Raw genomic sequence first — 22,947 nt, forward strand, 5'->3', positions numbered from 1 at the left:
CTAACATAATTCAGAATATATAGAACACAGTTGGTTAAGCTGCTTATTAGAAACTCTATAAAGTTGTGCATTTCTATAGAAACTGTTGCTTTCCTGTTGAAAACACTGCCCTAACCTCCATGGTCTTTACTCACTTGATCCTTTTAGTCTCAACAGTAGACATGTCAAAATATGATCAGATAATTGTGTAATAGAGTGAACATCTGGTTCTTCTCTTCGCCTAGTAATTTTCTCAGATTCTAGAGATAAATGGTAATCAGTGCTGAGAAAAGTGAATTAGTGTTCATGTGAAGTCTGGGTGTGTGCTAATCATTCTAATCACTCATAGAATAATTTATCTAATGCAATTTTCTTTTTATTGGAATGATAGAAAACTTTGAAATGTCACAGTTTGTGATTTTTAAAAAACCCATTCAGGAGTCTTGTTTCGTTTGTGGTGATTTCCTCTCACTTTCTGGGGATGTTCTCCCTTCTTTCCCTCCTCAGTGTTCGCTTCACTGTGGTCAGTGACCCTCCTGAGGATGAGCAGGACCTGGAGTGTGAGGACATTGGCATCGCTACCGTTGACCTCGCTGACGTGTTTCGGGAAGGAAGAGACATCATCGAGCAAAATATCGATGGTACGGGTGGAAGTATTGCTCAATCTGTACCACCAGCAATTGCTGAAACCCAAAGCCTTTATTAAAACCTTTTTGCTGGCTGCAAAGATGTTGAGTCACACACGAGCTGAACCCTTTGCAACTCAAGCTGACTTTCTGTTGAAGCTGGAATCTTTCCCTGCATCCCCCTCCTTCTCTGCCTTCCTTTGAGTCAACAGAAATTTAAAAATAATTAATTGCATTTCACAAGGAATTACTCATTTTGTTAGTATGGGGGGTGTCGGGAAGTGTGACAATAATTTGGCCATTGGATTGTTTTTAATGTTGTTTATAGAAGCCTCATGCCTTATTTCAGCTAAGGCATGCTATTCTGAGTGATTGTTATAGTGTCTTTTGCAAGGCTTCTCTTTAATTCCATGTTATAATCCGGTGGTAGAGTCACAGCTAGTAACTCTGAATCATTCTGGTCACTTGCTTCTCATCAGGATTCAGGGAAGGAGTTAGGGATTCTTTACAAAAAGTCTGCTCCCTGACTTTCACCCCACCAAGTATGAGTCCCACCAATGCCTAATTTCTACTCTTTATCCTTATATAACACATTTAGAATCTGCTGAAGGAATTGTACTTTACGAAATCAAGACTTTTAATAATAATAATCAGGGATGGCCTGAGCTATACAATAAATGGAGCAATGAGGCTGAGTCCTAGTCTCACTTCTTAAGTCCGCAGAGCCATCCACAGCTGGAAGAATGTAAATGGTTTGTTAACTCATTGATTCATGCATTAACTGAACACTAAACTGGGCACCTCTTAAGTGCCAGGCGCTCTGCTTATACCATAATTCAGCCATCAGGCTTGCCCTGGATATGTGTCAAGTGCGCCAAATTCAGGATCAAGCCAAATAATTAACCAAGTTAGACCAAGTAACCAAATTAGAAACCTGTTCTGGGAAATTTTATAAACTGTACACATCACATACATATCATATACATGTCACAACTTTGGCAGGCATAGAAGAAAAAGATGAGAGGATTAAAATATTAACCTAAATCCAATAAAGACAGCCAGAACCAAGAGACAAAAAGGATCAAAATTATCTCTGCTTTGTATTCTTAATCTCTTCTCCAGTCAGTTCTGTTTCACACACCATCTTCTCATTCTGCAGGACCACACGTGACCATATTGACCTGATGTACACACCTATTGTGGCCTTGTTCTGGGCAAGAGTCAGAAAATTAAAACACTAGTCAGGTCAGGTTTTTATTGCTTTGCCAGACATAGACATGAAACATCCCAAAGAAGAGGTGAAGAATCCTCTGTGTACTGGGGACCACCTGTGCCCCCGCAGTCTCCCTATCTGCTCATTTCTCTACCTAAGTCTTTGTATATTAAGTTTTTGTTTGTTTGTTTGTTGTTGTTTTTGTATATTAAGTTTTATATGAAGGTTTCCTTACAAATTTTCTTGGAATTAGGCACACACATATTAAAAGTTCAAGAAAACCACACATACAAAAACAAAAGAAACTATATAGGCTCCTAAGTGCTCTCAGACTTACCAGGGCCAAAATGCTGGCCTTGAAATCACTAGTAGGTATCACTGTTCACAGAGGGTGGAGCCTGAATCAGCAGCCCATTTCGCTGCCACCCCTGAACTCAGAGAATGATCAAACAATCCCCCTTTGGCACACCGTTGAAAGCTGTGCCTCCCTCCCAGAGAAGCCCACTGACACTCAAAAATTTTACATCTTCTTTCCTGCAACATCTGTTCATAGATCCCCAAAACCAGTCCATAGACCTTAAGATTCTGGGTCTGCCATTTTAACTTTTTCTCATTTCACATATCATCTGTTTTTTAGTATCTATTTGGCTGTGCTGGGTCTTAGTTGTAGCATATGGGATCTTTAGTTGCAGCATGCAAACTCTTAGTGGCATGTGGGATCTAGTTTCCCAGCCAGGGATCGAACATGGGCCCCCTGAATTGGGAACATGAAGTCTTAGCCACTGGACCACCAGGCAGGTCCCACATATAATCTATTTTAAATGGAATGTGTTCCTTAGAAAGATAAATAAGCATTTCAAATTATGATCACATAATTTCTTTAGAGTGGGTTGCCATTCTGTTATTTGCTAACACTGTATGTTAGAACAAGTTCTTCACTGTCATATATTGATCCCTTTTAGACTTTTTGTTTCTAAGAAATTCTGATTCTATGTGGGAATCATTATCCTATGCTTTTCTACTAGGTAAAGGTCAGGATCAGATAATTAGTTTTAACTCTAGAAGCAATGTGTATTCATACATGCCTACATGCCATACCTCTGAAATGGGTGTACACATTCATACACACATGACAAACTTTAATTCTTAGATTTCTGATACCAGTGAATTTTGGACTTTTATAGAGCTGTTTTCATCTTTTCAACTACTATTTCAGTTAGGCTTATCTCAAGAAAAATCTGTTGAATGATATTAACACTTCTCTGCTATTCTCTCCCTAGTTTTGGATGCCAGAGCAGGTGGTGGAGGTATTGGCAAGCTCAGGGTAACAGTCGAAGCACTCCATGCCCTACGGTCTGTCTACGAGCAATTCAGAGATGACTTGGAGGCTTGAAAGAAACTGTTCCAGAGGCATCTCCTACTCCTGAGTAAATGCTCACATGAAAGCGTTTAGATGAGGTTTCTGTAATTACTCTGGTGTATATAATCTATAATTCATGGGAAGCTGGGGTGGGGAGGACCGGGGTTTGAAGTGTTCAAGTTTTGTATACTTTTTCATTTGTTTATTTTTCTATTCCCTTCTTCCCATGACTGCCACCCCTTGAGAACTTAAGTTCTCCCCAGCGGGCAACACCTTCTCAATAATTTATACCTACATGGTAACATGAGAAAGTCTATTTGCATTTTCAACATTTCCTTATGAAGAACTGAAACGCAATTCCCATTTTTATTTTTAATAAGCAAAATAGCGTAAATCTTAGAAAACCTCTGAAAAAGAAGTACTTTTATGTTATCCCTAATTTTCCCACTAAATGGAATGCCTATGATTAGCCTCATTAAGAGTTTTATACTGTGAAGATTTTATTAGAAGCAATATATGAAAATTACTTGGATTAATGTGTTAATCTTCCTCTTTAAAATGCTAATATCCATTTTATGCACATTAAAGCTCAGTATGCATTTTCTTTGATGCATGCCATTTCTATCAATTAAATATAAAGAATGAGACTTGGCACCAACTTATTAAATCACTGCAAGTTTTATTTTTCCTTCCTAAAAGGTATAGCTTTTCTTACTAATACTTGTATTGTTTTCAGATATTTGTAATGGTCATATGGATCCAGGGATGTGTGTATATAAAGAAGAAATATTTATACATGAAATATACACTTTGAAAACTTAGCTTATGACAGAGAAAGAAAATACTAAAAATATGACTCAGATTCTGATATGCTTAGTTAGACCTGAAAGGAGTATCTTTTTATCATTTTTTTAAAATTTACATCAAGCTTGTACAATGCTCGGGTGTATCTGGATAACCAGATCCTTGAAAAGCAGCTCAGAAAGTTAATTTTCTAGCTTTTACTCAATCTCACTGAAGGATTTAATTGATATTTTTAATGGAGCTGTGAATCAATGCTGCAAAGGAATTGTCTCTAGAGGTCTAGGATATAATGCATTTCATTTTTTAATTTACTTTTTTATTTGTCATTTTCTTCAAAGGATTTTTATAGGCTGTGGGTTTTCACTGTTTGCAAACAGGCTATGTTCCTTCTTAAGCATATGTAAAGTATTCAGAGAGATAAGTAATTTATTAAAATCTACCTAATTTGCCGTGATATATTAAATCTCTGCTTCAGTGATCACAGACCATTTCATTTAGAGAATTAGGCATTCCCTCTTTGTGTGATTAAAGCTCTGGAAAATGAGTTCTTTGCTCCTATTTGTGAACATTCAAAGCCTGCTAATGGCAAGAAGATGGAATAGATTATGAGACAATTCATTACAGTTCAACAGAAAAAAAAAAAAGCAGCTATAATGCAAAAATGCAAGTATGGATATCTGCATATAGTTTGAACCATCTGTGCCCTAATGGCTTCAATAATGACTCTCGTCTCTAAGAGGCTTTGAAATGACATCCGCACAATATTAATTTGTTGATGTACGTTGTGGAACCAGTAGAGTATGACCTGACCACAGAAATCTATAAATTCTGTCTCTACCATTGGGCCTCCCTGTCTGGGGCCTGCCATCTCCAGGAAGAATCTTCTCTCATCAAACTCGGCAAATCTTCATAACAACTCATTCCTCTGAAGCCTTCCAGAGACCACAAGCATCTGCAGACTAAACCTCTCCAACCCTAGTAAACAGCCACATGTTTGTTGTCACTTCAGCTGGCTCTGAGCTCATCTTTTTGGCCTCCCTTTCTAGCTTTCTTTGGCTTTAAGCAGTTACAGTGTCATTAAGGCCCGTAATATTCCCTGCAGTAATTTAAAACAGCCGGATTATACCCTGGGATTAACTGAGTGGTTTCTGAGACATTTATTGTGGTATTCTCCCAGGAGGTTTGTGTTATTGTTTTAAAATGCTACATCCCAAACTAAATGCCCTTTCTGTAGGGAGAAGACCAGATTGTGCTGACTTCTTATGATCTCGAAGTGGAAAAGGGAAGTTTTTATTAGAAATCTGCTGAGATCTAGTCAACTGTATAGAATATATATCTCAGCTGACATCAGAGCACTAGCCACATTTCTGTCACTTTCGTGTGTACCATAACAGATAACTTAAGATTCCTTTTCTAGTTTTAAAATACTCAGCCTCAAACTACATGAATTTCCACAAAACTCATTTTCCTAAGGAGTTGAATAACTGCTGGCACACCCTGAAGTGGAGAAGTGATCCTGGATGCTTCACACAGGTTTCTAGGATAGCTTTTTGTTTTGTCTTGGGTTGACCAGAGTTCACTGAAAAGCTCCCCACCTTTTAGGATCAAGAGCAATGTTTTTCTCTTGGTGAGCCAAGCCTGATCCAGTAAGTATGGCTTGAGGGTAGAGGGGCCTGGCCACACAAATGCACCCGTTTAAGGGAAGGCCTGTGTGAGCTTACAGCTCTTGGTGTAAACGGACACAGTACACTCAGCACTTTTGGGGGCTGAAATGCTTTTAGTTTGGAAATATAAATAGAGATGTGATGTGGTATGTGGGAGAGTGTATTTTACATGTTTTTTTGCCTACTGTAGTAGAAATGTCAAATTCCTAGCCACTGTCATGAGAAGCAGTTGACAAAAATAAGTTTTATGGTTTACAGTGTGGTTTACGTAGAGAACATTTCTCTTCACTCTCAGTTTCAACATGTTTTCTAAATTATCATGGTTTATTGCCGTTTAACTTAAATTAGTTTTTTAAAGAATAAATAGAGAATATATTTAATCAAATAAAGAACAGCCACGTTGAATTTCTACTGTTGCTGCCATTCACTCGTTACCACAAAATGCAAATAATTTCTGTGTATTATGAAGAAGTGTGGGCCGAGAGCGGTCGTGTGATTGGGAAGGCTCTGCATGCACCCATGTTCCTACAACAAAACATAAATTATTTTAGTAATCTGACATCAAGAGCTGTGACAATGAAAACCACTTCTTACACATGTTCTAACAAGAATCTGATTAACATTTCTGTGGATATGGAAAATACGTTTTTTTAGTCAACCTGGCACGATTGCTGAATTTAGAATGATTTCCTTATGCTCTGGATATCGCAAAATGTGAATCATGTCTAAGAACAAACACGAGAATAAAATGCTCATCTTTGGGTAGTATAAAACAACCAAGGGAGAGCTTTGGGGTATAAAATTATTGAGTGATTGACAATACCAGGATGACCATTCATCCCCAACTATGAGAGTACATTTTAATAAGTCACTCATGCCTGAAGGCCTCTGACCACCTTAGCAAAGAAAAACTAAACCCATGATTTATTACAGATTGGGCAACATGCCTAATTAGATCCATGAATGGGAGCAAAGGCAGCTTTCCATCCTCTTTGTTCAGCACAAAAACAACCCACAGGTCAACCAGAAAGCTAAAAAATATCAAAGCTACAGAAACAAGTGTTTCAAAATCTGAAAATACAGGATGAGAAAACATCTCATCCCAATCTCTTTTATCTTACAAGATAGACTCTTCACTTCCATTTCAAAGTACCACCAGTGGACTGCCCCTGACAGTCTGACCTCCTGGGAAACAGGGCCCGTGTTCCTGTTACCGTCACACCTTTTGTTCTTGCCCTTTGCGTTTTCCATGTAACATCGACTCATATATTTAAACCGTGTTTCTCCTTCAGTTTTTCTGAAGTAAAACCTGGTTCCCTCAGACTCAGAACATGAGCTCTTTTCTGTGGTAGATGCCTTTGGGCTTCTCCTTGCTTTCTGCCCTTTCTCACTCTTTATTGAGGTGCACCTTTCTCATCCTCGTAACAGAATCAGCTCTCCCGCCACTGAATGTCATCAGTTTTCTTTTTAAATCAGATGTACGTGTTGATCTTTATATTTCTGTCCTCTGTTCTCTTCACACCTGTATTCCACTGTGACGTTTCTTCCCACCTGTCTATCCCCCTGCTCGTTTTTAGTTACTAGTCAAAGCACATGTGTTTCCTTCCTCTCTTCTTACACTCTAACCACATCTTTTTTAAAATTAATTTTTGTCGTAGTACAGTTGCTTTACAGTGCTGTGTGGTTTCTACTATACGGCAAGGTGAGTCAGCTATGCGTGTCCATGTATCCCCCCTTTTGGATTGCCTTCCCGTTTAGGTCACCCCAGTACTGTGTATCAATAGTGTATATGCGACAATCCCAATCTCCCAGTTAATCCTACTTCCCCTTTCCCCCCTTGGTGTCCGTGTGTTTGCTCTTCTCTACATCTGTTTCTCTATTTCTGTTTTGCAAATGAGATTGTCTATACCATTTTTCTAGATTCCACATATATGCGATAATATACAATATTTGTTTTTCACTGACTTACTTCACTGCGTGTGACAGTCTCTAATTCCATCCACATGTCTACAAATGACCCAATTTCATGCCTTTTTATGGCTGAGTAATATTCCACTGTATATATGTACCACATCTTTATCCATTCCTCTGCTGATGGACATTTAGGCTGCTTCCATGTCCTAGCTGTTATAAATAGTGCTGCAGTGAACATCGGGGCACATGTGTCTTTGTGAATTATGGTTTTTCTCTGCGTATATGCCCAGGAGTGAGATTGCTGGGTCATGTGGTAGTTTTATTTTTAGTTTTTAAGGAACCTCCCTACTCTTCTCCACAGTGGCTGTACCAATTTACATTCCCACTCTAAGGACGTCTTTAGATACCAGCATCTGTGACAGGTACAACAGCCTTCCCAAAATGTCTCACTGTATTGTCTTCACTTAATTTAACATAACAGGGGCACTCTTAGTCAGCCATTATGAAACTAAGGAAACAGCAAGCTAATTTTTGTGTCTTTGCTTCTTGTACCTTTGTACAGTGAAGTAACAGAGGCTGAAACTCAGAAAGCTCTTAGGAATCAACTGATAAGAAGCTGAAGCATAAGGTGTTTTTAAGGAAATGTGTCATTAAAAAGAACAGCATGTATACTATCTATGGTGAAACAGATCACCAGCCCAGGTGGGATGCATGAGACAAGTGCTCCGGCCTGGTGCACTGGGAAGACCCAGAGGAATCGGGTGGAGAGGGAGGTGGGAGGGGGGATCGGGATTGGGAATACATGTAAATCCATGGCTGATTCATATCAATGTATGACAAAACCCACTGGGAAAAAAAAAAAAAAAACTATAGTCCACCTAGAGGGATGGGATGGGGGAGGGGGAAGCTTCAGAGGCTTGGGATATATGTAGACATGTCTGATATATGTTGTACAGCCGAACTTAACATTGTAAAGCAATTATACTCCAATAAAAAAAATACTTTATAAAAAAAAAAATCAAGCTGTATATTCTATACATGTGTTTTGTCATAGTTTACCCATCATCATTAACAACAGAAAAAGTAAGAGGAGTTTTGGAAGAAAACTTGAGAGACTACAATACAGTCTAAAGACTGGGGAGACTTTTCTAACCAAGAGAGGAAAGAAAAGCTATAAAACAAGAGATAGAAGTATTAAATATATGAAACATTAAGGTGGGGTGACAGTTTTAATATCAGACAAAATCTAATCCAGTGTGGAAAACAAGAGACAAAGGTTTTATACTGTTAAAGGGAACATCAGGTCAGAGATGTAGCCAACTTGAATACACACACAAGCACACGCATACGTGTGTACACACACACACACACACACACACGCTTCCCAGATGGAGCAATGGTAAAGGGACCATCTGCCAGTGCAGGAGTTGCAGGTTTGATCCCTGGGCCGGGAATATCTCCATATATATTATATGTGTGTGTGTGTGTGTGTGTGTATATACACATGTGTATATATTAACTATTTTGCAATATAGCCTCAAAATTCATGAAGCAATGATTGACAGGACTATAATAACTACATGGGTCTTAATAGAATTTAATTCTCAAGAAAGTGATAGATCAAAAAGTCTAGATTTATTCAGTATGATTACTAAACTCAAATGGATATAGAATGCATGTAGAACATTCAAAGAAAAATTAACTATGTACTCAACCACAGAAGAAGTCTCTTTTTCCAAAGAATCAAAATCTTAACAATTTGTTTCTGAACAAAATACAATGAACTTAGAACTGAGTAGTAAAAGGCTAGCTAGAAAATAATTTCATCTAAAAGTTCAAAATAAGTGTTTTTACAGTTCAGGGTTCTAATAGGACAGGAAATAACCCAGTCCTACAACATAACTAGAAGAAAATTCTACAAACTTCACTTTATGTGTAAGTGAGGGAAATAAACGTCAGCTCAGAAGCCCACACCAGAGGGGAAGCAGGGCAAAGGTTAAGTGTAAGAGAGGCGCCTGTGACCAGATTCCAGTGGTGGCCGAACACAGATGGTATCAGGTAAGGTTCTCCCAGGAGACAGCCCACCCTGAGAGGAAATACTGAGAACAGGTCTGAGGCCTGGTGGATCAGAGCATTGGTCACTGGGGAAGTGAAAGCAAGGGGCTGGAAATGCAGAGGACCAGAGGCAGCAGTCTTGGAAAGACACCTCTTCTGGAAGAGAACGGGGCATTTTGGAAAGGGGCAGTCTCCCTTGGAGGCATAATAGTGAAATGAAGAAGGAACCAGCTGACACTGTGGGCCCGAGAGAAAGAAGATGGTGTCATTATCTATGTGCGTGTGTGCTAAGTCACTTCGATTATATTCAACTCTTGGCAACTGTATGGACTATGGCCTATCTGAGGCTAGCCCCTCTGTTCGTGGGACTCTCCAGGCAAGAATACTGAAGTGGATTGTCATGCCTTCCTCCAGAGGATCTTCCCTACCCAGGGATCAAACCTGTGTCTCTTATGTCTCCTGCATTGGCAGGCAGATTCTTTACCACTAGTGCCATCTGGGAAGCCCCATAGAAGGTCATTTATTTTTAAAAACTGCACTTCACTATAACAACAAAAGAGGACACTCGTAACCTAAGAAGTCTTTAAAAACCACCCAAATTCCTCCCCACCCATATGATTATCTGCCTTGGCTAGTCCAGGGAAATCCAAATCAACTTTTAATTAAAAATAGAGTCCTGCATCCATTTTCCATAAGGAAACAATGAGAAAACATTTTTCATCAGGATGGAGTTCTACCCCAGGAATAGTAAATTTGATAGTTTGGATCACCCTTCCTGTTAAGAGCAACTTGGAAAGCTCATTTTACATAAGCTGTAAGAAATTATAGGAACAAGATCTGGAAACAGAGGAAAGCCCAGAAAGTGAGCTGACCCCAAAGGCTGCTTTTCTCCTAGATACAGCTGCCAATCTGAAAGCATGGGTAACAGGTTCAGAAGCTGAATAGAGCTTCCAGCAGACTCACAGGGCTCTGAAGAATAAAAAGTGTAATTCAGGGTCCACTGAAGACTAAGAGCCCCAGACTCAAATTATTTCTACATTTTTTTTACATGCAGTGCTTGGTACACATATAAAATTAACTAGGCACATAAGGAGAAAAGACCACATGGCTGAAGACTAAGACAACAGACTTGAAACACACATAAGTAATTCAGATAATGGGATCATTGTCTATGAAATTCATCATGAACTTAGAACTCATTGGGTGGATATTCAACAGCAAATCAGACACACCTGAAGAGACACTTAGGAAACTTAAAGAAAATTAAAAATCAATTTGGATGCATGGAAAGAAAAATGGAAAATACTAAAGAAGCAGAGAGGAAGCAGTTAATAAACCTGGGATTGTATGGAAAGTTATACAGGCCCTCCTTGGAGATATTGCAGGTTTGATTCCAGACCATTGCAAAAAGGTGAATATCACAATAAAGCAAGTCACACAAAGTTTTTGATTTCCCAGTGCATATAAAGGTTATGTTTGTAGTATACTGCAGCCTATTTAGTGTACAATAGCATTATGTCTAAAAAAATGTACATACCTTAATTTTAAAATACTTAAAAAAAATAAAAATAAAAATACTTCATTACTAAAAAAAAAAAAAATACTTCATTACTAAAAAATGCTAACCTTCATTTGCGCTTTCAGTGAGCCATAATCTTTTAGCATAGTAACACCAAAGATCACTGATCAGAGGTCACTATAACAAATAAAATAATAGTGGAAAAGCTGGAAATATGAGAATTATCAAAATATGACACAGACACAAAATGAGAAAATCTTGTTGGGAAAATGGCACCTTGGGAAAATGATCAAGTCAAAAGATTTGATCAATATAGGGTTACCACATACCCTCAATTTGTTTTAGAAAAAAAGAAGCCACATACACACAATATCTGCAAAGCACAGTAAAATAATACTAAGTAGGCCTGTACACATAATTGGAAGTCCCAAAAAGGAAAAAAAAAGAGAATCAGACTCAATATTCTCAGAGATAATGGCTAAGAATTTTCCAGACTATGCATAATTAATTCAATTAGAAGAATGAATTAATCCTATATGCTCAAGTTTTATAAAGTTATTTGAGGCACATGGTAGAGAAACTGTTGAAAACCCAAGACAGAGAAAATCTTCAAAGTCAAAGACCACACTAAGACTGAGAGCTGACTTCCTGACTGAAACATTGGAAGTCAGTAGAAAAAGCATGAAATACTTCTTGGGCCCTACCTCACATTCTCCTCTCCATCTTTTATTCACAGCCAAGGAAGTTAACTCCCCAGGAAAGCTCTTGAGCAATAGGAGTCAGCAGCCAGTGGATGATTACTCCCCCTTTTCATCTCTTAGATGGAAAACCCTGAAGTGCATTCTATAGGATTCCAGCAAGAATAAGTCCCACCACTTACAGAGGTGAGCAACTTGGAAATACAACTTTGCACTGGCGTTTTCCTTCTACTTTACTCCTCCCAGGGCCTCCCTCCTCTTCCTGGGACCATCTCCCAAATAAAGTTGTATGCTAGTCATTAAGTCGTATCTTTGTGACCCCATGAATTCTTGTGACCCCGCCAGGCTCCTCTGTTCATGGGATTTCCCAGGCAAGAATACTGGGAGTGGGCTGCCATTTCCTCTGAGGGGATATTTCCAACCCAGGGATAGAACCCACATCTCCTGAACTGACAGCAGATTCTTTACCACTGAGCCACCTGGGAACCCAAATAAAGTACCTGCCTGCAAGTCCTTGCTTCTGACCCTGCTTTGGAAGAACCTAGGCTAAGGGTAGCTACCAGGAGTGGCCCTAGAAAGCAGAATATCAGGATGGGACTCTGAAGCTGGGTTGCTCACTCATCAAATGGCAAAAAGGGTGACATGATTTATGATAAGTGGTGTGATAAACCCTACCATGTGATAGATTCTTAATGATGGTGGATTAAGACGGTGGGGGGAAAAAGTGAAGCATGGTTATCAGCTATTTACTTTCTGAATTTGTATTTGAACTTTGTAAGTTTAAGAAATGCTTCTCAGTAGATGCAAACTCCAGAAGAAATAAAACCAGCCCTGATGCCAAAAGAAAATTAATTAATTCAGTATTGGTTAATTAGTTAATTCAGTATTTCAACATGAATTAAATACAATTTAGAAAGGAACTGCAGATAGGAAAAAAACAGATTGGGAGTTTAAAACTCAAACTATACAAACTGGAACTTATAAAATGGGAACTGATGTTAGGAAAGAAATTGAAGGGAAAGCAAAATGAATCTTGAAATGACTAAATTATAATGTATCTAAGAGAAAATAAATATGACTGAGAAATAGACTAGGGATGACGGTGGATAGAAGTAAAAGGAGCCAAGAAAATAAATAGGTAGAACCAGTGAGAAAATGATAGTTTCGATATAGACAGGCAAACTTAAATAAGTTTTCCTGAAATTAAAGAATACCTGGATCTACATATTGAAAGGGTCCACCATGTATGAAAAGGTTCACCAAGTATGAAAGCTACTTCAAAACAGTCAACTCTGAAATATATCCTAATAAAACAAGGAAACATTAAGGTTAAAGAAAAAATATCCTTTGGTTCCCCAGGCCAAAAAAAAAAATGTCACTTATAAAGAAAATAAAATCTGGTTGGCATTAGATTTTGCAAGAGCAACTCTCAAGACAGTAGTAAAATACTGATCAAAAAACTCAGACGAAGTGAAAACCAAGGATTTTTTTTATCCAACTCTGCTAAGAAAACCAATTTTTATTGTGGTAAAATTCACATAACATAAAATTAACTATTTTAAAAGAACAATTCAGTGGTGTTTAGTACATTGTTGTGTAACCCCTACCTCTAGTTTCAAAACACTATCATCACTATAAAATCCTGCATAGAGTAAGCATTTATACCCTATTACCCTCTCCACAGCCCATGGCAACCCCTAATCTGCTTTCTGTTTCTATGAATTTCCCTATTCTGGGGCTTCCCAGGTGGTGCAGGGGTAAAGAATCCACCTGCAATGCAGGAGATGTAGGAGATGCAGGTCTATCCCTGGGTCAGGAAGACCCCTGGAGGAGATCTTCAACCCACTCCAGTATACTTGCCTAGACAATCCCATGGACCCAAGAGCCTGACAGACTACAGCCCATGGGGTGACAAAGAGTCAGACATGACTGAGCATGCACACACCTATTCTGGATAGTTCATATACATGGAGTCATATAATATGTGACCTTTTGTGTCTGGTTTCTTCCATGTAGCATAATATTTTTGAGATTCATCTACATTGTAACATTATCAGTACTTCATTCCTTTCTGTGGCTGAATAATATTCCATTGTATTAATAACCACAATTTGTCTATTTATCCATTGATGGACATTGGGATTGTTGCTACCTTTTGGCTAATGTGAACATTGCTGCTATGAACATCTTGGTACAAACATTTGTTTGAGTACCTGTTATCAACTCTTTGGGGTGTAAATCTAGATGAGCAATTGCTGGGTCATGTGACAATTCTATATTATTTCTTCAGGAGCTGACAAACTGCTTTCCGCAACTGAGCCATCTTATATCCTCACTAGCAGTGGTGTGTGTGTGTGCATGCTAAGTCACTTTAGCTGTGTCCAACTCTTTGCAACCCTATGGACTGTAGCCTGCCAGGCTCCTTTGTCCATGGGATTCTCCAGGCAAGAATACTGGAATGGGTTGCCATGCCCTCCTGCAGGGGATCTTCCCAACTGAGGGATCGAACCTGCATCTCTTAAGTCTCCTGTGATGTCAGACAGATTCTTTACCACTAGTGCCACCTGGGAAGCCCTCTAGCAATAGTCAAGGGTTCCAATTTCTCCACATCCTTGCAACACTTGCAAAGACTCAAAATATTAAATTTTTCATAGTCATTCTTATGAGTATGGGGTAGAATCTCATTATAGTTCTTATTTTTTTATTTTTTAATTGAAGGATAATTGTTTTACAGAATTCTGTTGGTTTCTGTCATATATCAACATGAATCAGCCATAGGTATACCTATTCCCCTCCCTCTTGAACCTCCCTCCCATCATTATGGTTTTGATTGTATCTCCCTAATGACTAGTGATGTTGAACATCTTTTCATGTGCTTCTTTACAGAGAAAAAAACATTTTTAGACAAGAATTCCGGGAGTATTGTACTAATAGGTCCTCCCTGAGGAATCTACTGAAAGACCACTTTGGTCCAACTAAACGACGAATGATGAAACTGTTAAAAATACTGGTGGTAAAAAAAAAAAAAAAAAATACTGGTGGTAAGCACTGCCTGTATCTAACTATAGGGGAATAAGATGGAAGAATAGTATGCAGCAAAAATTATGGGCTCTGATAAAGTAGATTTAACACCATTTTATAAAGAAGGGAAAGGGTAAAAGAAATGGGAAAGTAGAATAAATTCATTTTGGTTTCACAAAGATTAAAGGTGAGAGTCAAAGATATCACTTAAAGCAGACAAATCAGATAGCAGAAGCCTAAATAGAGCAATCATGGGCGTTATATAAAGATATTAGTGAAAAGATAATTACTAAAACAAAAACCACAAACCATTCTAATCACCAACATTTTTAAAAACTAAAAGGTGAAAGAAAACAGAGAATGAACAACACATAGTAAATATAGCACAAAACAGTAAGAGCTAAGATCAAGTATTTAAGTCATAATAATAAATGTAAATGATCTTAACTAACTTATGAGAAAAGATTTTCAGATCGTCCTTCAAGGAAAAATTCAATTCTATACTGTAAGAGACACTCTTAAAACAAAGTGCAATTATTAAAAGGGTAGTTAAAACTATAACCAGGCAAATGCACATAAAGAAATCAGAGACTGTGAACTTGATATTTGACAAGATGAAATTCATGGAGGGAATAAGGCTCAATGAGACAAAGAAGGACACTTCATAAAACCAAAAGCCATAACTCATAGTGAAGATACAAGAGTTACTAATAACTGCATCAAATAACACAGCAGCAGCCTTCATACAGAATACAGAAGAGAAACACATGGAAATATACTTAGAAGAGACTTGTAATCCATTCTTAGTTCAAGACAGGGCAAATGGGCTAAATAAATAAACACATAGAAAATAGAAACAACACAATTCCAGGGTAGATCTTATGAATATACATTGAAGCCTTCACCCTTACTAAAGAGAATATTTTTTCTTTTCAAATACATGGCACATTCATGAAAACTCACCATATGTAAGGTCACCAAGAAAACATCAATAAGGTTTTTTAAGTAATAATAATGCAAACCAACAATACTACAATGTGATAGGCTTAAATAAAATAAAATGGCAGTAAGTCTTTTTCATCTGGAAAATTTTCAGTTATTAAACAATTCTGTAGCCAAAGGAGAAATATAAATTGAAATTAAACAATTTCTTTCTTTTAAAAATAATGATTATGACAACAGTATGTATCAGAGTCTTTGAGATACAATTAAAGCAAAGGTAAAAAGAGAATGCATAGATTAAATATTTATAAAAATCAAAATGAAAGTAATAATAAATGAATTAAATACCTATCTCAAAAATTAGAAAAGGAAGTTTAGAAAGTAGAGAGAAGGAAATAGCAAAGATAAAAGCAGAGGCAATTGAGTTAAAAACCAAATAGAACTAATAAATAAAAAGATCTTTCTTTGAAAAAATATCAACAAAATAGATCTAATCATTATAAAAGAAAGCAGGCAGAAGTACAGATTAAAACATGATAACTAGAGATATAACTCTTGAATCAGTGGCTATTCTAAAATATCAAGAATCTTAAATTGCACAATTCTATGCAGGTACATTTGAAAACCTAGACAAAGTGGATGATTTTCTAGAAAATATCCCTTACCAAAATTAACCCTAGTAGAGATAGAAAGTTTAAAATGTCAGTTTCCACAGAAGAAATATAGTTATTAAAGGGTTAATTCCCCCAAAAGTACTAGACCCAGAAGGTTTTACAGATGAATTCTAATAGGCCTTCAAAGACTAGATAATTTTAATGCTATTCAAACTGTTTCAGAGGTACAAGATGAGTGAAAATTTCCATAATCTTTTAAAGAAGTGAGTATATCACTGTTTTGCAAACCCAATAAACATTGCACAGACATACTCAAAAGAAAACGAAAGACTAATCTCACTTACGAATATTGAAGCAAAAATCTTCCAAGTAAAATGTTACCAAATAAAATTGAACATAAATATAAATAAATATAAACATATATTTAAATATTTAAATACTCAATGGACATGAGTTTGAGCAAGCTCTGGGAGATGATGAAGGACAGGGAAGCCTGGTGTGCTGCTGTTCATGGGGTTGCAGAGAGTTGGACACGACTTGGAGACTGAACAACAACAACAATTTAAATATTTTTATTAGTATTATATATATATATAAATGAAATACACCATGATCAAGAAATGTTTGTTACGGAAATGTAGTGTGGCTCAGAATATCTAGAAAGAGACTCAAATACAAACAAGTTGGCACAGCAAAGGCGGCTTATTAAATAATAGAGAAAAGTAGACCACTCAGTAATGATGTTAGAAGCAATAAAAGGGCATCTAGTAAGAAGTTAATTGGATCCCTATTTACACCATAAAGCAAAATAGATTTTATAAATACATACATGTAAAATAATGAAACCATAAATGCACTAGAACTAAACAAATAGTTATTTTTACAGTTTCAAATGGAGATAACCTCTATAACACAAAATCCAGGAGCTATGAAATAATAATATATTTGACTACACAAAAATAAAACTTTCCTTATAGTGAAAGTGAAAGTCACTCAGTCGTGTCCGACTCTTTGCGACCCCATGGACTATACAGTCCATGGAATTCTCCAGGCCAGAATACTGGAGTGGGTAGCCTTTCCCTTCTCCAGGGGATCTTCCCAACCCATGGATCGAACCAGGTCTCCTGTCTTGCAGGCGGATTCTTTACCAGCTGAGCCACAAGGGAAGCCCAAGAATACTGGAGTGGGTAGCCTTTCCCTTCTCCAGCGGATCTTCCCAACCCAGAAATCAAACCAGGGTCTCCACTGCAGGCGGATTCTTTACCAGCTGAGCTATCAGGGAAGCCCTCATAGTCAAGGAAAAAAATCATAAAATCAAAACAAATGAAAAAATTTGGAAAAGTATTTGCTAAAAAATGGAGCAAATAGCTAGTTTTCTTAATATATAAAGAGCTCCTAAAACAGTAAAAGAACAACAGTATATAGAAAACTGAGTAAACATTATAAATAATTTACAGAAAAGAAACTACAACTGACTTAACGAAGTGAATATAACATTACTGAATGTAATGATACTGATGATGGTATTAAACACGGAAAAGATAGTCCACATGTTCATAATAACAAAAATGCAAATAAAAACCACAGTGAGATAAAATTTTTCAACTATCAATTTGATAAGATTAAAAATTTTATAGTACCTAGTACTAACAGGGCTATGGGAAAGAGACACACTCAAATATTACTAGTGGGAGAGTAATTCCCCACAAATGCTACAGTGATGAGTTTGGCAATTCTATCAAAATTTAACATACACTTGTCTTTTAATCCAGTAATTCCACTTTGAAGACTTTATCCCAGGGTTATATTTGCAAATGTAAGGAATAATATTGGACAAGGTTGTTTATTCCATCTTTGTTAAAAGAGGAAAAATTGGAAACACTCTAAATATCCAATTGGGAATTCGTTCAATAAATTATGGTTCTCATGGTCATGAAACTTAATACTATGCCACTATTTAAAAGGAGTCACTTAGATATAATTTAGATTATATTTTAGATTATTTAAGAGGAGTCAACCTTAGATATAATCTCCAAGGTATATTTTTGTTTGATTTTTGGCTTAAAAACAGATATTTATCCAGAGTTCTGAAGGCCAGGTGTTGGCAGGACCATAGTCCCTGTGAAGGCTCCAGGGAAGACTTTGTTCCATGCCTCTCTCCTAGCTTCTGGTGGTTACTGGTAAGTCTTCCGCATTCTTTGCCTTGTAGACCTGTTATTCCTATCTGCCACTATCTTAACAGGGCATTCTTCTCTCTGTTTATGTCTCCAAGATACATTTTTAAATGAAAAAGTAAGGTAAAGAACAGTGTTTGGTTTATGCAATAAATTACATAAAAACACATATGTACATGTGCTTGAATATAAATAAAATATCTTTGGAACTACATCTAAGAAGTTGATAAGTGGTAGCTTCTGGGGAAGGGAATTGGCAGCTAGAAGAAGAAGAAGAAAAAAAAAAACCTTACTTTTTACTGTTTCCATTTGTATATTATTCACAGCTATATTGAGATGTATTTCACATACCATAAAATTCATCCATTTAAAGTATACAGTTAAATGATTTTTAACATAATGACAGAGTTCTGCAGTGATCACCAAAATCAAATTTTAGAACATTTTCAGCAACCCCAAAAGAATACACATAAACATAGCAATCATTGTCCATTCCCAGCTTCCCTCCGCTCAGCCCCAGGTAACCACTAATCTACTTTCTGTCTCTGTGGATTTGCCTATTCTGTATATTTCACATAAATGGAATCATAATATGTGGTTTTGTGACAGGCTTCTTTCACTAAATGACATCATATTTTCAAGGTTCATGCACATTGTAGCATGCATCAGTGTCTCCTTCAGTTTTATTGCTAAATAATATTCCATTGTATGACTATCCCACACTTTGTTTATTCACTCATCGAGTGACAGACATTTAGGTTTTTTCCACTCCTGGGCAATTATGAACAATGTTGTTATGAACATTTGTGTACAAGTTTTTCCTTAGAGGTATGTTTTTCATGACTCTTGGGTATATACCTAGGGAACCACAAACAACAAAATAAAACTTGACAAGTGTTTTAACAGAGAGAACGTATTAACGGTTACAATGGGTATCACGTGGTTTCTCCACGGCTAGAGATCCTCCAAGGTCTCTTGTTCTGCTTTCCCCATCTCATCTTTCTGTTTTCTCAAAACACTGATTAGAGTTGGGGGCAGAGACTCTAAATCAGTTTTGGATAGCAGAACCAAAGCAGATGGGGTGAAAAGAGACCGGATGCCTCTGGGGCCCCACCTCACATCCCCACCACCGCATCTCAGATTCCAGCGATGGCTCTGGGGGCCAGTTCTGCGACAGCTTCCACCCACTTCTCCCTACCAGCATCTCGCCTCAGGTGTGTACCCTGTTCGTTGCTGTGTGCTCTGCAACTTTGCTGAAGCTGTGCACGCCTGTGGCAGCCTCCTCAGCCCGTACCCATTGGTACAGCAATCCACAGCGTGATCGAAATGGCACTTTCAGGATCAGGCAGCCCAGACAGTGCTGAGGAGACAGACAGACAAATGGCCCAAACTCACATGCCACTTGGCAGGCTGACACCAGAGCCTTGTCCTCAACCCACACTTCCGGTCTCTCGGCTTAGGAAGGGCCTTTGCTACTACCAGATATCAGAGAGAAAAAAATCTTGAGTTGATTTACGGGTCAGTAGGCCGGATCTGTTGGTGTGAACTGCCGCACCAAGCCTCACTTAAGGATGCCCCAGAGGACAGGAATGGAGACCGTGTGTGGTACCAAACGATGGCCTCTCTCTCACCACGGCTGGTCCTGGCTACTGCTCAGCCTGCGAGCAGCCAGATGAACATTGAGCCCTCGGTATGGTGCCGTCTCTCAAGGAGACCAGCCAGTCACTGATAATAGCAAGTCGATCCCACTGGACTCCTTCTCCTTTGGAGGGGGCAGGAATTTGTTCTTCCTGGAGCTGCTACCTCCTCTGGAGATGTGTTTGTCTGCCCCGTCCAGAGTGCCTCCACCAGTTCCACCACTGGAGGGATAACAGTGTCTGATTGACCAAACAAGATCCCACATCACATGCCTCAGCTCAAGGGAGGCCTTTCACAGAAATGAAGGGGTGACTGCTTCTGCCCAATATTTCAGTGTCCAGAGGCAGCCATTCTCCGAAAATGAAGGAATGGCCTGTTACAGGCCCAGCTGACGTGCCTTCTTAGAGACAACTGAGTGAACTGAGGTCCTGTCCTCGGGGATACAAATTCTGCACTGAATCTGTAGCTGGTGTGGCCCTCTGTCCCCAGCAATAAAATATGTGGCTCCAGAAACCTAAAAGTAGAAGTAGGAATGCCCCCTTCACCTCCACTCCCAGGAGCACGCTTGCAGAATAGGTGCTTCCCATGGCCACAGTCTTAGATTCTGTGAGATCCTGGTTCCGAGGGCAATCATTTCACCCCAGGGAACAGAGGAAGAGTCCCACGGAAGCCACAATTACTGCACCATTATTTGGGGCTCTTCATGTCAATGGTCTAAGAGATGGGGTGGGGGGAGAAATTACTAAATGTGGTGAATTAATGATAGCCACAAACTCCCCCCACAAAGATAGGATCTTTTCTTCCTCCCCCGTGTATCTGGGCTGTGCCTGTGATGGGCTTTGACCAGGAGAATACAGTGAAGGTGATGCTCTGGCAGTTCCTGATGTCACCTTTAAGAAGCCCCCATTTCCTTTGAGTTCTTCGTCACTTACCCCTCCATTTGAACTCACTCAGCTGATAAACACACCAGCTGTGGTATCTCTTGGATCAGGAATGCCAATATCTTTTCCCAAAGTTCTCCTTGACATGTATTTCACTGGAGTCCAATTCCTTGGAAGGTAACTGACTTGTTACTGTGACTGTCATTACTTGCCATGGCATACCAACCCCTACTACAAATCCTGATGTTCAGTGTCTCTGTAGAGTATAGTCATTAGCAGCTGTAGTCTTACTGCTGGGAACAGTGAAGGGGGGACACTGTTCCATAGCACATGATTACCAGCTTCCCAGGGAATGGAAGAACACCTCTGTTGATAAGACCTGGCTTTCAGTTCAAGCAAAATGTCAGAAGCAGCAGCTCAAAGAGTGGTTGCTGCTTGCTAATCCCAAATCAGGACTCACCTATGCAGCCTAATCTATTTCTACCGCTGACATCTCACTTGAAATAGCTATACCATTTACAAAGTAATTGTAAACATATACGTTTCCGTATTACATGTCCATGGGAATGATTTGCATGGAAGGATCCTCAAATGCCAAATAAAACATTACCATGGAACTCTAGTTGATACAAAACGATTGCTTTTATGGCAGTTGACATCCCTCCTTGGGTTAGTCTCATTATGGTTGTTTTTGTTATTAAAACCAGTGACACAACATCAAAGGCATGATCCATGAAAGAAATAATTGATAAGCTGGACTTCATTAAAATTTAAAACTTCAGCTCTGCAAAAAACACTGTCAAGAGAATGAGAAGATAAACCACAGCCTGGGAGAAAACATTTGCAAAAGAGCTATCTGAGAGCTATCTGATAAAGGACTGTTACCCAAAATATACAAAGTACCCTCAAAACTCAACAAGAAGGAAATAACAACCCAATTAAAAAATGGGCCAAAGATCTGAACCAGACATCTCACCAAAGAAGATAATCAGATGCAAAGTAAGCATATAAAAAGATGCTCTACATCATATGTTATCATGAAATAACAAAATAACAGCAAGTTACCACTATACTCTTAGTAGAATGGCCAAAATCTGGAATACTGATAGCACCAAATGCTGACAAGAATGTGATACAAGAGCAACTCTCAAACATTCCTGGTGGAGTGTTTGGAAGACAGTTTGGCAGTTTCTTACAAAGCTACATGGATTCCTACCATACAATCCAGCAGCCAAGCTCCTTAATATTCACCCAGGCAAACTGAAAACTATGTCCACACATGTGGACCCACATGTGGATGTTTATAGGAACTTTATTCATAAATGCCAAAACCTGGAACAACTAAGATGTCCTTCGATGGATGACCAGATAAATAAACTGTGGTACATTCAGACAATGGAAACTTATTCAGTACTAAAGAGAAATGAACCAAGGAAGCCATGGAAAGACACACAGAAAACTTAAATGCATATTACTAAGTAAAAGCATCCAACCTGCAAAGGCAACATACTGTATGAGGCCAGCTGTTTGATATTCTATAAAAGGAAAAGCTGAGGAGACAGAGAAAAGATCCGTGGTTACCAGGAGGTAGCAGGGGAGAGAGGGATGAACAGGGGGAGCACGGAGGATTACAAGGGCAGTGAGACTATTCTGATACTATAATGGTGGACACATGTCATTAAACATCTGTCCAAATACTAGAATGCACAACACCAAGTGAACCCTAATGTAAACCATGGACTCAATGATGTGTCAGTGTAAGTTCACCGAACATAAGAAATGTACCACTCAGGGCTGAATGTTGATAGTGGGGAGGCTGTGCGTGTGCCAGGGGCTGGGGGATGG

The 22,947-nt window shown here is 38.4% G+C and overlaps 1 protein-coding gene and 1 long non-coding RNA gene across 2 annotated transcripts in view; one reads left to right on the forward strand and one right to left on the reverse strand.

Annotated features, from left to right (window-relative positions):
• Positions 1 to 6,040, forward strand: part of RPGRIP1L (RPGRIP1 like) — a 97,060-nt gene extending 91,020 nt beyond the window's left edge. The window contains exons 25-26 of the mRNA XM_043434802.1: positions 487 to 620; positions 3,099 to 6,040. Coding sequence (XP_043290737.1) covers positions 487 to 620; positions 3,099 to 3,211 — 247 coding nt within the window. The 3' untranslated portion in view covers positions 3,212 to 6,040. The remainder of the gene's footprint in view (positions 1 to 486; positions 621 to 3,098) is intronic.
• The window catches only part of LOC122420071, a 36,287-nt gene that overhangs the window by 6,303 nt on the left and 7,037 nt on the right, over positions 1 to 22,947 (reverse strand). The gene's annotated exons all lie outside the window — the stretch shown is intronic.

This window comes from Cervus canadensis, chromosome 18 (genome assembly GCF_019320065.1).
Source record: "Cervus canadensis isolate Bull #8, Minnesota chromosome 18, ASM1932006v1, whole genome shotgun sequence".
Classification (NCBI taxonomy): domain Eukaryota; kingdom Metazoa; phylum Chordata; class Mammalia; order Artiodactyla; family Cervidae; genus Cervus; species Cervus canadensis.